The following is a 17,036-nucleotide window of genomic DNA, read 5'->3' on the forward strand; positions in this document are numbered from 1 at the left end:
GCCCTGCCTGATATACCAGCGGCAGTGTGTTGAGGCCCTCAAGTGGACATTAATAGCCCTCCTAGCACAGACCTAAACGGAGTGGAGGGAGGAAGGAGGCAAGGGACACCACCTGCCACCCTCCCCCACAATTAACTGCCCCCCTCCCCTGACCACCAGTGTTACCAAAGGGCAGGGCACAAGACTCCACCCAAAATGATTTTTTTTTTAACCTGGTCTTCAGAGGCATCTCCATCGTACATTGTCCCAGGTCAGACAGTGGGGCTGTTGATATATCATTGCTGCATGGCCTCCTATTGGCCCTCCAGCCTCAGAAGACCATAGAGCCATAGAAAAGTTGCAGCACAGAAGGAGGCCATTGGGCCCATCTTGTCCATGCCATCCCGAGGGCACCCAGGTGCCCTTTCTAATCCCACCTTCCTGCACCGGGCCCATAGCCCTGCAGCTTACAGCACTTTAGGTGCAGATCCAGGTACTTTTTAAAAGAGTTTAAAGTTTCTGCCTCTACCACCAACTTGAGCCGCGAATTCCAGACACCCACTACCATCTGCATAAAAAAGTTCTTCTTCATGGCCCCCCTACACCTTCTGCAACTTATCTTGAATTTATGTCCCCTGGTTCTAGAACTCTCCATCAAGGGAAACAATTTTATCCTGTCCACTCTATCTATTCCCCTCATAATTTTGTACACCTCAATCAAGTCACCTCTCAGCCTTCGTTCTAAGGAAAATAATCCCAACCTATCCAATCTCTCCTCGTAGCTACTCTTTTCTAACCCTGGCAGCATTCTTGTAAACCTCCACTGCACTCTCTCCAGAGCTATTACATCCTTCCTGTAATGTGGTGACCAGAACTGCACACAATACTCCAATTGTTGCCTCACCAGTGTTCTATACAATTCCAACATTATATCCTTACCTTTATATTCTATACCTCTGCCAATGAAAGAAAGTATTCCATATGCCTTCTTTACAACCTTGTCTACTTGAACTGCTGCCTTCAGGGACCTGTGTACTTGTACGCCAAGATCTCTCACTTTATCTACCCCTCTTAGCATATTCCCATTTATTTTGTAATCCCTGTAACTGTTTGACCTCCCTAAATGTATGACCTCACACTTCTCTATGTTAAAATCCATCTGCCACTTTACCGCCCACTCCACCAACCCATCTATATCGTTTTGGAGATTATGGCTATCCTCTACACTATCCACTACTTGGCCAATCTTTGCGTCATCTGCAAATTTCCCAATCGTGCTCCCCCCACATTCACGTCCAAATCGTTAATATATAACACAAACAGCAAGGGACCCAACACCGAGCCCTGTGGAACACCACTTAAGACAACTTTCCATTCGCAAGGGCATCCATCAACCATTACCCTTTGTTTCCTGTAACAAAGCCAACCTTTTATCCAGTTTGCCACTTTACCCTGAATCCCATGGGCTTTTACTTTCCTGACCAATCTGCCATGCGGGACCTTGTCAAATGCCTTGCTAAAATCCATGTACACAACATCCACTGCACTACCTTCATCAGCCCTTCTTGTCACTTCCTCAAAGAATTCAATCAAATTTGTGAGGTAAGACCTTCCTTTAACAAATCCATGCTGACCATCCCTGACTAGTCCATGCCTTTGCACATGACAGTTAATCCTATCTCACAGGATTGATTCTACTAATTTGCTCACCACCGATGTAAGACTAACTGGCCTATAATTGTTTGGCATTTCCTTTGATCCCTTTTTAAACAATGGAACTACGTTTGCATTTCTCCAGTTCTCCGGTACCTCCCCTGTATCTAGTGAAGATTGGAAAATCATCCTCAGAGCATCTGCTATCTCCTCCCTGACTTCCTTCAGCAGCCTCGGAAACAATCCATCTGGCCCTGGTAACTTATCAACTTTCAAGGATTTCAACCCTTCGAGTATTTCCTCTCTCTTTATGACTATTCCATCCAATATTTCGCAGTGTTCCTCCTGGACCACTATATCTACATCATTCCTTTCCTTTGTAAACACGGAGACAAAATATTTATTCAAAACCCTTCCCACAGCCTCCGCATCTACACACAAGTTTCCATCTCCATCTCTGATAGGCCCCACTTTTTCCTTATCTAACCTTTTAGCATTAATGTATTGGTAAAACATCCTTGGGTTATCTTTAACTTTACTTGCTAATCTTTTTTCATGCCCTCTCTTTGAATTCCTTATTTCCTTTTTTACTTCATCCCTGTACTTCCTATAGTCGTCTCGGCTGTCTGTGGTGCTTAGTTCTTTGTGCCTAACGTACCCTTTCTTTTTCTGTTTGATCTTCCCCTGTATTCATCTAGAAAATCAGGGAGGTCTAGATTTGGCAGTACCACTCTTGTTTTTGTAGGGGACATGTCTACTTTGTACAATTAGGATCTCCTTTTTTTAGTGCTTCCCATTGGTTTTCCACTGTTTTATCCTCCAGCAGTGCTGTCCAGTCCACCTCAGCCAAGTCCCTTCTCATTTCTGCAAAATTTGCCTTCCCCCAGTTCAAGAATTTTACTCCTGCATTATCTCTGTCCTCTTCCATGGTAATGCTAAATCTAACTGAATTGTGATCACTGTCCCTGATATGGTCACCAACTGTCACTTCACCCACTTGCCCTTCTTTGTTCCCCAAGACTAGGTCTAGAATTGCATCTCCTCTCAGTGGGTTTGTCACTAATTGGTTGAAAAAATTTTCCTGGACACACTGCATGAATTTTTCTCCCTCAGTGCCCCTTATATTGTTTGAATCCCAGTTGATATTAGGATAGCTGAAGTCTCCTACTATTATTGCCCTCTTGTTCTTACAAGCAGAAATTTGCCTACATATTTGTTCTTCTATCTCCCTTTCACTATTTGGGGGTCTGTGACTGCCTCTTTTTTATTTCTAGGTTCGATCCATAAAGCCTTGTTTGTTGACCCATTTAGTATATCATCCCTTCTCACAACTGGAATTGATTCTTTAACCATTAGTGCTACCCTCCCTCCTTTCTTTTTCACCATCTTTAATTGGGCAGAGAGTGGGCCCTCTGGTCAGTTATTGGACAGCTCGTCAAAAACTGTGTTGGGTGTCTGATGCCGATGTGATATAGGGTCAGGACTGGCATTTGATTTCAACATCGGTGTCCCAAGCCCAAAAGGAAACTCCAGTCCCTTGTGACTGAGGAACATTTGTACTGTCAGCATACTGCTGACTGCTTCTATTTGTGCAGTTTAATTATAATGTAAACAAACAACTGAATTGAGCATTGAATAGTCTGCCTACTTAGCACATGAAAAAAAACATACAACTCCCAGGATCCTAATCTAATTTGCTTGGCTCATCATTATTTGGTGAAGTTATTTTCTTTTGCAACTTTGGTCATTGTGCTAGCTTGGATATCAATGACAGGAAACAGTGAACAGGCTGGATCCCCATGACCTCAGTCTTCCTGTTTTGCCGCTCTGTGAATGGGCAAGTTGTGGGGAGGGGAGGTGGTTTAATAGGATGAATTAATTTCCCAGACAACCTCCGCAGTCACATTCAACAATTACTGAAGAGAACTGTGAAGACTTCAGAACTTTTAAAGATGCCGCACGAGGTTCTCATGAAAGTTAAGTACTATGTTGATATCTTATATTCCAACTTAACACGCTTTAGTGTATATTCCTTTAATGCAATAAACTCAATGTGTCATTTTAGCCTAAGCCACATAGGCAGTTGGCAGGATATTTTATTTATAACAGAAAGGTCAGAAGGAATGGGCGGTAACATATACAACATTCACTGCAAATCTTAGCAGGATAATGTTAGATTGTATGCTCGGTTCCATGGTATGACACATGCTTAACATGTGAGGTTTTTTATTATTAGGTTGCATGGATTTACCAATGGAAGTCGACTTTTGTGATAAGAATGATTAAAACATCATGGGAGAGAAGTTCAGATGGTAATATGTAGATTTTAAAAAGATGTATTCTGGCAAATCTCCAAAGATCTTTCCCCTAAGTTTTAGAACCACGTCTAATATCGTCAGCTATAATCTATGTTTGGGTTAACATTGAATGATCTCCAAAAGGTGAGTTCAGTGTTGGCTCATCACAATAGTCCAAAAGCAAGCTCTGATCCAGGGCAGAAAAAAGGATGTTTTGATTAGGACAAAGTTCCACTGACAGCAGATTCAAAATGCCAGGGGATAGGGAACGGAGGTGGGAGGGAGGGATATGCCTTACACCGGCCTTCCCACCATTCTGAACATGTCCCACATTTGGAATTCAGCACTAATTGATTGGAGAGCTAGGGATTCAAATTATTTGCTTCTCTTTCTACTTGCTTTGAAGGCAAGGAATTTCTCTCTTTAATTAAAGTAACCTTCAAACTATTTTGTGTAAGAAGTAGAAACATAGAAACTAGGAGCAGGAGTAGGCCATTCAATCCTTCGAGCCTGCTCCTTCATTCAATATGATCATGGCTGATCCTCTATCTCAACGCCATATTCCCACTTTCTATCCTTACCCCTTGATGCCCCTAATACCAAAAAAAAAATCAATTTCTTTCTTGAATATACTCAGTGACCCGGCCTCCACAGCTTTCTGTGGTAGAGCATTCCACAGGTAGACCACCCTCTGAGTGAAGAAATTTTTCCTTATCTCAGTCCTGTATGGCCTGCCCTGTATCCTAAGTATAACTGTAGTATAACTGCAGTAAGACATCCCTATTTCTGAACTCAAATCCTCTTGTAGTGAAGGCCAATATACCTTTTGCCTTCCGAATTGCTTACTGCAGCTGCCTGTTTACTTTGATTGACTGGTGTACAAGGACACCCAGATCTCTTTATACACCCACATTTCCCAATATATCACAATTTAAATAATACTTTGCCTTTCTGCTTTTCACACCAAAGCATATAACTTTACATTTATCCATGTTATACCGCATCTGCCATGTGTTTGCCCACATACAAAACTTGTCTAAATCACCCTGAAGCCTCCTTGTAAACTCCTCAGAATCCTGCCCAGTTTTGTGTTGTCAGTAAACTTAGAAATATTGCATTTGGTTTCCTCATCCAAGTCATTTATATATATTGTGAAAAACTGGGGCCCAAGCACTGATCCCTGCACTACACCACTACACCTGCCATCCAGAAAAAGACCCATTTATTCCCACCCTTTTCCTAAAGACCAGCATTTGGGAGTTTGATACAGATGCCCGAGAGGTTCTATGTGAAGCCAAGATTAAGATAATTAAGAGTAAAATACTAATATTATTAAATGACTATTACTTGCCTCTCCTTCCCTCACCATGCCTCGAACTCCTGCTACTCCTTGTTGTGCCCAACGTGCTAAATCTGCTGCCACTTCATTTCCCTCACAACCGACGCCTGTTAACATCTATACACAGTTATAATGAAGACTTTATGGCTGAATCACTTTCAAGGAAGGAAAGATACTATTGCATGTCATTTGACAACATGAGCTTTCATTATCTAAGTTATTACGTGACATTTATTATCTGCCTGCTGACAACAAACACACACTATTAGGTGTAGAGTAGCAAATTTGTTATGATACTGGACTAGTAATCCAGGGATCTGGATAAACGTTCCGGAGACATGAGTTCAAGTCCCACCACAGCAGCTGGTGAAATTAATTTCAAGTAATTCAATAAATCTGCAATAAAAAGCGAATATCAGTACCAGCAGATTGTCATAAAAGCCCATCTAGTTCACTAGGGAACAAATACCCCTTGTCCATGAAAGTCTATCAATCTCAGATTTAAAATTAATAATTGACTAACGTCAATTGCCATTTGTAGAAGAGAGTTCCAAACTTCTATCATCTTTTGCATGTAAAGTGTTTTCTGATTTCACTCCTGAAAGGCCTGACTCTAACTTTCACACTGTGCTCCCTAGTTCTAGACCCCCCCCAACCAGTTAAAATAGTTTTTCTCTATCTACCCTTTCTGTTCCCCTTAATTATTTTCTGAAAATACAATGTTTTTCGGGAAGGAAATCTGCTGTCTTTACCCAGTCTGCTTTATATGAGACTCCAGACCCACAGCAATGTGCTTGACTCTTAACTGCCCTCTGAAAAGACCTAATAAACTTCTGAGTTGCATTCAAAACTCAATTCGGGATGGGCAACAAGTACTGGACTTGTAAGTGATGCCCACGTCACATGAAAGAATTTTAAAAATTATTACACAAAATAACAGTACCCTGCACTAACAACTTCTGTATTTTATGAACTTGATAAACCATCACGGTTAATTATTCTCTGTAAGCTTCACAGGCCTTTAGAATAAAGAATGCTTGGATTTAACTCCTGAAGATCTCCAAAAACAACACTTAATGTGTTCTTCCTCTTGAAAGCCAATAAAGTAAATGGATGCCTGCGAGCTGTCAGTAATGGGGGCATATTTCATTTCTAGTGAAAACTTTCTCAGTATTGCATAGTACAATATGAGAGGAGCGCACATATGGCTGCAGAGAATTGACCGAGACAAGATTGAGTTTTAATAGTTTTGTTCCCCTCTCCAAACACAAACCTGCACCGCCTTCCGTCAGGTACTTGTCCCGTGCATGTATGACTGAGTCCAACATGGATTCAAACAACAGAAAATAGCCCTGTGTGGAAAGATGGGAAGTTATTAATTAATGGTAAGTATAATTACAAAAGCACAACAATCTATCAAGCTAAAAAGAGCCAAATGACACTAATCCAAACCTCTAAAAGAAATCCAAGTCACGTAAACATCATAACATATGCATCCACTACATGAATACTTTAACCATTCCAGACTACGATATTTTGAGGACATTTTTAAACACAGATTTTAATAAATGCAATTACTTCACATGCTTGATTGATGACAAAACCTATAGCAAATATTAGTGGAGTACTATCTGCGGTTCCAGGTACCACACCTTATAAAGGATATATTGGTCTTGGAAGACTTGAAACGTATATTTAACCAATAGCTGGACCAAGAGTTAAAATGTATGGGGAGATAACACAAACAAGAAATGTATTCTCTGGAATTTAGAAGATTAAGGGGTGATTTGATCCAAATTTTCAAGCTATTAAAGGGAATGATGAGGGCAGCTAGAGGGAAAAATATTTCCACTGATTGGGGAGTCACGGACTTGGAGGATCAGTCTAAAAATTAAGAACCAGGGGAGAAATTTTCCCCCTGTCGGCGAGGGAAGCGCAGGAGTGGGTGCGCCTCCGATCAGCGCCCCCAATTGGGGGCGCGCTGCCATTTTACAAGGGCGCGCCAATTGAGGCCCGCCCAGCGTGACGTCCGCTAGGAAGCGCTGTGCACTCCCTGTGCGGGCGGGGGGGGGAAATTCCTAAACCCGAGAGTGCACTCTTTTGCGCATGCGCGCGGAACAGCGCACAGATCTCCCTGAGGCTAAGTGCTGCCTCAGGGAGGTCGGCTCGGAATTAAACTTTTTAACAGAAATTATAAAAAAATTTCCCGAAATGTTCTCTCATGTGACACTCTCACATGAGTTGGGACATGTCCATAAATTTTATTGAAAGATTGGATAAAAATTTAAATACCCTCACGAAACCTCATCCCGCCCGTGCATGAGGTTTCATGCTTTTTCCAAAGCACGCCAGGGTTCCTGGCCTGCCCGCCAACATTAAGGTTGGATGGGCAGGTCCATTAATTACCTTAATTAGTTTTTCAATGGCCTCAATAGGCCGTTGACAGGTCAGTGGGTGCGCAGCCGACTCGGCTGCGCCCCTGCCGACCTGAAAATGTAAATGACGCAGGGTGACGTCGGGAGTTCTACCCAACGTCATTCCGCGTCAATTTACGCATCTGCGAGCGGGCCCCACCCCTGCACGCCGACCGGAAGATCCTGCCCCAGGTTTTGCGGGACCAAAATTATTAAACATTCCTACAAACGACGGATGCTGGTCGTTTGAAACTATCTTCTGCAAATTGCATTTGATGTTAGTCAATTGTTAATTTTAAATCCGAGACTGATAAATTTTTGTTAATTAGTTTAAGGAATATGGAGCAAAGATGAGTATATGGATTTAGGTCACAGATCATCTATGATTGTATTGAATGGCAGAACAGACTTAACCTAAATGGCCTAACTTGTTTTCCTATGTAAAAGCTATAAGCTTGGAATATCTTATTTGTACTAATCTGTTTATTCAGATTGTTGCAAATATGCAATTTTCCTTTGACCAAACAACTTGGTGGCAGGATTATTAAATGTCCTTTTATCAGTTGTGCACTGCATCACTACAATCACATGTGCTGCAAGTCTACTGCTGACAATCCACCCTAACTTTCTTAACTCAATGGCAGGTGAAACAACATTCCTGATGAATGTTGACCTGCCTGAGCCTTCATTTTGCAGCGGAGGAGACTGAAGCTCTGAATTGACCCCTTTGTGACCCTATACTTTGTGTTCACCACTGTTCTCATTCATCCAATTAACCTGAGAAAAATGAGGTGAAACAGGCTAGAATACAGAATCAATCGCCAATGATTTTTACATAATGACGATTTAAACAAACAGTATTTTACGTATAAGGTGTACATAAAGATATATAGGCTCCATAAACAAAGTTCCTTGCCAAGAATTTTCGGTTTAATTTTAATACTTGTGTCCATCTATTGTGATGAAACATATGGGAGTAGATTTTATCTGCTTTCATCAACTGGGTGGAAGTTTGGCAGGGTGAATCACCGGAACTTGATTTTCAATGGTATGCAAATTGGCAGGTTCTAGTTATGTTGGTCAACTAACATGGTCAGACTACTGGTTAGGCGGTGAAGACAAAAATCTAACCCATAACATCTATGGAATAAAACAGGAGCACTAAAGATTTTTTTTTGGCAAGCTTTCAATAGCATTACTATTAGTCGAGCCATTACTTGGAAGATGTCAGTATTTGAAAGTAATGAATACATGACTATTGTGCTCAAAACCTTTGCTAACATATTTGCTTATATGTCAGTACAGCTCCAATGGCTTTGCTTATGGACAAAATTAAAAAGGAAAAACAATTTGTTTGAAATGGCTATAGTTGAGCAGCTTTTCAAATACTTGTCAATGTGGACCAAAGTTTCTTAAAAATGACTCTGCTTTCAGCAATAAGCCTAAAATCTCACTGACCTGAATAATAAAGCATTCAAGCCTTAACCCGCTTTCTCAAGATCAATATCTCGCTACCTAAAATCTCAATTGCAAGCACTGTAAAGGTGACTGAAACTTTTTTTTTTCCGGTGACTATGCCAATCATTTTCATTGGTTGCACCTCTGCCAGCAATCTCATATTTATTAAGGTTGTCCTACTTCATTAGCCCTGTAACAGCAACATGTCAAGCCAATCAGACAACAAGAGAACTGAACCGTCCTGAAATCTCCTACTTCATCATTCAATTACCTTGTTAATGAAATATGTCAGATAATTCAGAAAGCTAAAACATTAGGTCCATAATGAACAAAATCAAGCAAAAAACTAAGATGTAACACTACATCTATGGTCATGGAGAGTCATCATGACAGGCACAAATATTTTGAACTGATAAATAGATACAGATACAACAAAATAATGGGAACCTCAAAAAAAATGGCTTCGGAAACAAAGCCATTTTAATCAAGGCCACAACACAGCACAGAGATATCTTTTATTGCCCCTTTATATTTGCTATTTGGCTCTTGACTCTTGTTTCTTAATGGTGAAAACTATGAAAGAGCAAAGGATTTGGGTGTCCATAAACACAAATCATCAAAAACTAGTGCATAGCTACAAAAGGAAATGTTTAAAATGCTGAACAGAACATTACCTTCATCTCAAGGGGGGTGGAATAGAAAAGTAAGGAGGTTATGCTTTAGTTTGAGAAAACTTTGGACAAATCCCACCTGGAGTCCTGCGTTCAGGCACCACCCCCTCAGGTAAAATATGTTAGCCTTGGAGAGGGCACAATTCACATTCACTAAACCCATATCAGGGTTTAAAAGGCTTAAATTATGATCACGGGTCGAAAATTAACTTAGGTTGTGTTCCCTAAGTTAAGGTTGATTTAGCCAATGTTTTAAATTGATAAAGGCTCTTAGTACAGTGAAATAATAGCCTCTAGTGGGGGAAATCTAGAAAAGAGGGCATAATACTAAAATTAGTCAGGCTATCTAGGGATGGAATCAGTAAGTATTTTTACCCACATGAAAGATCATGGAAATCAAGAACCCCCATCCCAAAAGGCCATGGATGCTGGAAATCAGTTGAAGGCTTCAAGATTAATCTCGATGGGTTTTTTTTATTAGGTAGGATCAAAGGATGTGAATCAAAAGTAGGTTGAAGTAAAGATCCACCATAATCCAATTGAATGGCAGAACAGGTTTGAGTGGCTGAATGACCCACTTTTGTTCCTAATCTAAAAACTTGGTATTCTATGTAAATACTATGTGCTGTTGCAGAAATGCAGACCCTTCAGGCATCAACCAAGTGCACAGAGACCTGTGTGATTTGATAGGATTCACCAAATCCCATTAATACTGCCAGTAGACATGGCATATATAGTTGGAAATCTGATATTGATACAAGCAGCATGAAAAGTAACGCTTATGCAATCGCAATAATGAAGAAATTGAGCATGTTTATTCTGCTAGATTAATTCCGAGCACACAAACTCTTTTCAAAGCAAAATTATACCAAAAAGCACAAATGTGCAAATTAAGCTGCTTTGTTTCCTGATCTAACTTAAATTGCCAAAGAAATTAAGTACTTGCGCATGCAGTTTTTACTGTGGCTCTCACACCGAGATCGAAAGGAAAACAATTAACAAACTGCAAGACTCATACAAACACCAGTTGTTCCAAATGTCAAGACTCAACATCCTTCACAACCTCTAAAGGAGGTTTTAGATTACTGATTGTACACAGATGGGGGCTCTCCAGCCTAAGAAAAATACCATCAGACTTCCCAAGTGCCTATAATCTGATGTGCCATTTGCCTCAGCCCTCCGAAAAAAAAAACATGCAATCATTATCCTTTTCCCAAGAATTTGGCACAGCTTCATCATTTTCCATGGGCCATTGTCCTTTGGCTGACCTTTTTCCTTGCTGATATTCCTCTCGCGAATTGAAGACCACCACCCCCTCCACCACTGTGCCAGTCCCTTTCCCTGAATTATGACAGTGAGTGAGCACTGTCCTTGGTGCTGAATTGTGTAATTTACAACCGATATCTGAACAATCAGCTCCCTGCACTTGTGCGCTGGGCTCATCTGCAGAGTAATTTAGAATGTAATTTCACAGGCCACTGCCTCACCTGTAGGGGTGCCATCTGGCTAGAGAATTATACCTGTCACAGTCTTCACTATGCCCGTGATGATCTCAGGGTCTTGAGTGTGTTCCGTTTTATGAAACAGAATTGCAGAATTCATCCACAATTTTTTTTTTTAAACAGTGTTCAATTAATGTATTCTAGACTTGGAAAAAGCCATTTTAATTTTAACAGTTCAAGCTGATAAAGCTATTAACTTAGTGCTTAGCATCTAGAATGGTCCACATTTCCATATTTCTCATCAAAGCAAAATACCGCTATGAAGAAATTTATACATTTAAAAAAAAATTATTTTGTGTGCCAAAGATATTAAAATAAAATGTGTTCTATTCCAACCCCCACACCCCCACCACCAGCTCTGAAATCCTCTGCACAGAGCAGTGTCGCATTGCATAAATTGTTGCAGTCCCATAAATTTCAGAGCCCTAGATCATGGGTAAGGCATCCTGTCAGTAGGAAAAAAAAGACACATTCCAAACACAAATGGATGGGAAGCTAAGTTTTGAAGGCAACAATCAAAAGGCTGCTTTATCAGCTCCAAAAAAAAGGCACATTTTATCTCCATTCTAGCCAGGGGAAATAATAGAGAATTTCAGCTGGAACTTGAATTTGAATGTGAAGTTAATGCACCATAATACAATAGTTTTTTTTAATCAAATGTCAAACCAGAATACTACAGGCGGAAAACTTTTGCACTCTCATAACACGGAGCTCAGACTCTACATCAGGCAGTTTGAAATTAAGAATTCAGTCTTGTTGAAAAATCACTGTGATTTCTGAGGTGTGATGTACGAGCAGAATGATGAAAGCTGATGAAAGCTGATGTACTGCAGCAAACGCGTCAGGGGTAATAAGTATGTTGATTGCTTACTGAACATTTCATAGGCCATACATTTAACCTGTCAATAAAGACACCAACTATATTGCCTCCGAATTATAAAAGGTGAGGGTAATGCAAGAGGAAATAAATTTAGTCTGTGTGACATTCAAACTGCAGCATTCACGTAAAAGAACAAATAAGCCAAAGAACACAATTTATTTGATCATTTACTGACTCAGATTTCATGTGAAGAAACAATTTTATGTAAGACTTTCTGAAAATCCAATAGATTTTTATTTTGTTTAAAAATAGGCATTAATAAGGATTTTTCCTTGTGGAGCAAATAATCATAGTACATTGTTCATTTTACAAGAAAGCGTAACCTGGATAAATTTTAAAAGCCATTCATTAAAATAGTACTATAGTATCAAGATGAAAAATGAGTTATACTTAACCCCTAAATTGTATGTGTGCATGTACAACAATATTAATCATAAACATGCAAATTGTTCAGTAATACTTAATTGTGAAAATGCCCATTATTGGGAAGAAAAATGATGAATGCAAAAAAGAAATGGAGAAAAGACACACCAAAACTGCAAGTCGGAAAAATTTAACATACAGAAAGCATGCATTCTTACGTTACTGGTAATGTATAACCCAAGTTAAATGAAAACCCACAACTTACTATCCTTTAAATGCACCACCTAGAGTCTGCTTTTCCCCGAATACTCGAGTAATCTTTGCCAAGGGCTTATATTTATTATTTGATATCACAGTGGATTGATGTAAAAGAAAAATTGGGTGAAAAGAAATCTACACATTACAAAGTCAGTGTGTTATTATGGGGTGCATCAGGAATGTGGTTTATTATATCTATGCAAATTAGCTTTACATATATCAAACAGTACACCTTAGTTGGCATTATCACTGTGAGAATCACCAACGAAAACCTACAGTCAAGTTAAAAAATATAAAAACAGCATTGATAGGAATATAGCAAACAGGTACAATGCCAGGTGACAAGCTTACTATAACACCGATGGTTCAAAATAATCTAAGCAGAGTAGGTATTAACAGAGAGAGGGGCACATTGAACAAAAGGGTTTAGAAAGTAACAGGGGATGAAAAATAAATGCTGTTCCCCCCACCCCATAGAAAAATGGAACCAATTCTACTCATTTGAAACATTTTCTTAAAGTTAGCACCAGACCTAGCACATCAGGTAGAAATTAGCTAAAGGATGGTTGACAGGCAGCACATGCATGGTGGGGGGAGGCCCAGACCACTTTGAGGGCCGTGCCTCATTACCATGCCACGTATAGGCTGCGAGTGCTAAACTGGTGCCCTGGCTACAGCTACAGCGGTCAGCAGCTCTGGGCCAGCTCAATTTCGGGCGACTCAGAGCCTGACCTGGTCAGCGACAAGGTAAATCTGGGGTGGATGGGTCACAAATGTTTTGTACAGTTAACTCCCGAACTGGGAGTCAGAGTCCTATGTGTGTTGTATGACCCCAGTTACCATTGTGAAAGGCAAACTCTCCATCTGCCAAGTATTTGCCCCATTACAAGATGGCATTGGTTGAGTCAGGAGCAAAACCAGGGTGGTAAGATTTTTTCTCAACTCTGCGTTCCTCAGTTATTTACAACAGCAACAGCTTATACTTAGATTGCGCCATTAATGTAACAAAACATCCGAGGCACTTCACAGTATAAAGCAAAGTTTGGTGCCAAGCCACAAAAAGGAGATAGAAGAAAGGCAGATGACTGAAAGCATTGCCAAAGATGTAGGTTTTAAGTAGTGTTTTGAAGGAGGAAAATGTGGTGGAGAGGCTAACAGGTATAAGGAGGGTATTCTGCAGTTGAAGGTACTGTCATCAATGGTGGAGAAATTAAAATTAAGGATGCAAAAGTAGACAGGATTAGAGGAGCATAGCTATCTCTGAGGGTTGTGTGCTGGAGGAGATTGCACAGATATAGAGGGGCCTGGTAATGGAGGGATTTGAAATAAGGATGAGAATTTTCAAATTGAGGTATTGCTTAACCAGGAGCCAACATAGGTCTGTAAGGGCTGCAAAAGCACAGGAACTTGGTGTGAGTTATGATATGGGGTAGCAGAGATTTGGATGATCTCAAGTTTATGGAAGTAGAATGTGAGAGCCCAGCCAAGTGTGCACCGGGGTAGTCAGGTCCGGAGGTAACAAAGGCATGGATGAGAGTTTCAGTAACAAATCAGCAGAGGCCGAGCTGAACTCAGACCATGTTATAAAGTGTGAATAGGTGGTCGTAATGAAGGCATGGTTATGTAGTTGGAAGCTCATCCAAGGGTCAAATGGCAATCTGGTTCAGTCTCTTTCAGTTGGCAAGCAGACGGATGGAATTGGTATCTAGGAAGCAGAGCTTGTTGCAGGGACCAAAGAAAAAAGCTTCGGTCTTCCCAAGGAAACCTCTGCTCATCCAGTACTGGATGTCAGACAAGTAGTCTGATGAGAAAGAGTAGCAGAGTTGAGGGGGAGGTGCCAGAGGTAATGGTGTAGAAGCTGGAAGAGAAGCCATTGCAGTTGATTGTCTGGCCAAGATTAGATAGGTCAGAATTGAATGATGAGTGCTATCCCACCCAGCTGAATGACCATGGAGAGGAAGATGGTATGGTCAACAGTATCAAAGATTGCAGGCAAGTCAAAAAGGATGAGGAGGGATAGTTTAGATTTGTCACATCACATAGAATGTCTTTTGTGACTTAGAAAAGAGCCATTATGATACTGTAATATGATGGAAACTTGAGTGGCGAGATTCAATAAAGAGTTTTGGAAAATATGGGGATGGATTTGGGAGGTGAAAGTACGTTCAAGGACTTCAGAGGGGGAAAGGGTGATTGGAGATAGGGCAGTAGTTTACAAGGATGGAAGGGTCAAGAGTCATTTTTTTTTTGAGGAGGGGTGATGATGACAGATTTGAAGGACAGGAGACCATAGTATGAGAGAGAAATCCATTCACTCTTCATCATTATTCCTCCCACCTCCTTCTCTTTGTACTGTCTGCTTAACCGCTTATATCCTGTCCTCGCCTTTGCTCTACTGATATTCACCCAATCCTTAATCTTTCATACACTCTCCCCAGTTGCCACTTGGCAAAGGTAGATGCCAAGATGTCAAAGGGATCTTCATTCTCAACTGATACTTCTCCTCAATTCCCTATCAATATGTTTCTCTCACTGAGGCTTTCTTTGCTTTTAAAATTCCGTCCAACAAAAAATTAGAATGAGGGAAGAAACTGTCTTTCTTTCTCTCTCATAGACGTTAGAAATTAGAATTTCTGGTGCAAGAGCAAGACTTGCATTCCAATTAGGTCAGACAGAAGGCTCTTTTGATATCTTAGGTGAAGAATTGCTTCCTGCTATCAAGTATGCAGATCTTTACTTGCGCAACAAATTTAGAGGAACAAATTTAGGAAAGGAGATATTATAAACATTGTGAAGACTAAACCCCTGATTGATGGGCCCCACCACAAATTCTATTCCTTTACCACAAACTCAATCCTCTCCCAAACACGTGCTTAGGTTGAATCAGGCAATGTGAAACTTCAGTATCATTAGTGACCACAACTGAGCTTCAAAACGGATATTCTATCCATTACCAAAACTGATTACTTCTAAATCCAATGTTATATATTCCCACCAATGCTGGTTCTTTTATCATCTCCAAACTGATTGTTTCCAAAGTCCTCCCTGCTAGCTTCCTAATCTCCACAAATTAAAATATTGCAAAATTCATCCACCCTCATTCCGTTCCACTCATGCAGAAAGCCACATCCTCAGCTAGTCCTTGCCCTGCAATTGAAGAACCCGCCATCATCTCCAAATCTCTCCATGACCGTACCCTATTTTAATTCCACAATCTCTTCCAGTCTTATGCCACCCCGGTACCTTCTGAACTTAAGGCTTCGATCTACGATGTACATCCTCCATTTCTTCTCTCCAACACTGATGGCAGTGCCTTCAACCCTACTTTCTGGAATGACCTGAATACTTGTGTCTCTTTACTTCTCGTCTTTCAACTTTCATGCTTTCACCTCTTCAAACGCTCCCACAATGGTTTACAAATGCGTTTGATGTTGTTAAGATTTATATTCATTGCCCCTCACCATAAAAATTCAACAACAACTTTCATTTATATATTCCCTTCAACATTTAAAAACAAAACCAACAGGTGCATAAGCAGAGAAGTTTAGGCAGGAGACAGAAGGACTCAGGGAGCAGAATGCCGATTGCTGAAGGTGAGGAGAGGTGAAAGGGGAGAAGTTGCACAAAAGGCCAAACCCATGAGTGAGTGTGTGCCAGTGGGGCAAGGATGGGGTACGGAAGAGGACATGAGAAGGCTGTACTGCTAAGGTAAAGTAGGTAACGTAAAGCCAAGGTGGGATTTGATGATAAGAGGAGTGTAATAAATTTAAGATCAACATAGGTCACCAAGCACAGGACTGGTGCAAGTGCAAGACTTGCATTCCAATTAGGTCGGACAGAAGGCTCTTTTGATATCTTAGGTGAAGAATTGCTTCCTCCTATCAAGTATGCAGATCTTTATTTACTTGCGTAACAAATTTAGAGGAACAAATTTAGGAAAGGAGATATTATAATCATTTCCTTCTAGGGACCAATCAAAATGTAACTACTTCACTGCCTCTGAAGGTAACGCTTACAAATTATTTCAGTTGCTACATGAACCCCATGCACCTTTTGCAACAATTGTGACCTTTGACTTAATGTAAAACAATGCATGAGAGGTTTTCTACCGTTTTATTACTGAAACTTTCCCCAAGTTGATCTCCTATTTACACATGGGACATTGAAGATAATGAGGTGAAAATGGTGTTAATTATGAATTCACAGAACATATGTAAATCTC

The 17,036-nt window shown here is 40.5% G+C and overlaps 1 protein-coding gene across 2 annotated transcripts in view; it reads right to left on the reverse strand.

Moving 5' to 3' along the window:
• prmt3 (protein arginine methyltransferase 3) overlaps positions 1-17,036 on the reverse strand; it is a 218,450-nt gene that overhangs the window by 100,489 nt on the left and 100,925 nt on the right. For both annotated transcript variants that reach the window (XM_041198076.1, XM_041198077.1), the window contains one exon: positions 6,542-6,620. In XM_041198076.1, the coding sequence (XP_041054010.1) occupies positions 6,542-6,620 (79 nt within the window). The remainder of the gene's footprint in view (positions 1-6,541; positions 6,621-17,036) is intronic.

The sequence above is a fragment of the Carcharodon carcharias genome, chromosome 10 (genome assembly GCF_017639515.1).
Source record: "Carcharodon carcharias isolate sCarCar2 chromosome 10, sCarCar2.pri, whole genome shotgun sequence".
Lineage (NCBI taxonomy): Eukaryota > Metazoa > Chordata > Chondrichthyes > Lamniformes > Lamnidae > Carcharodon > Carcharodon carcharias.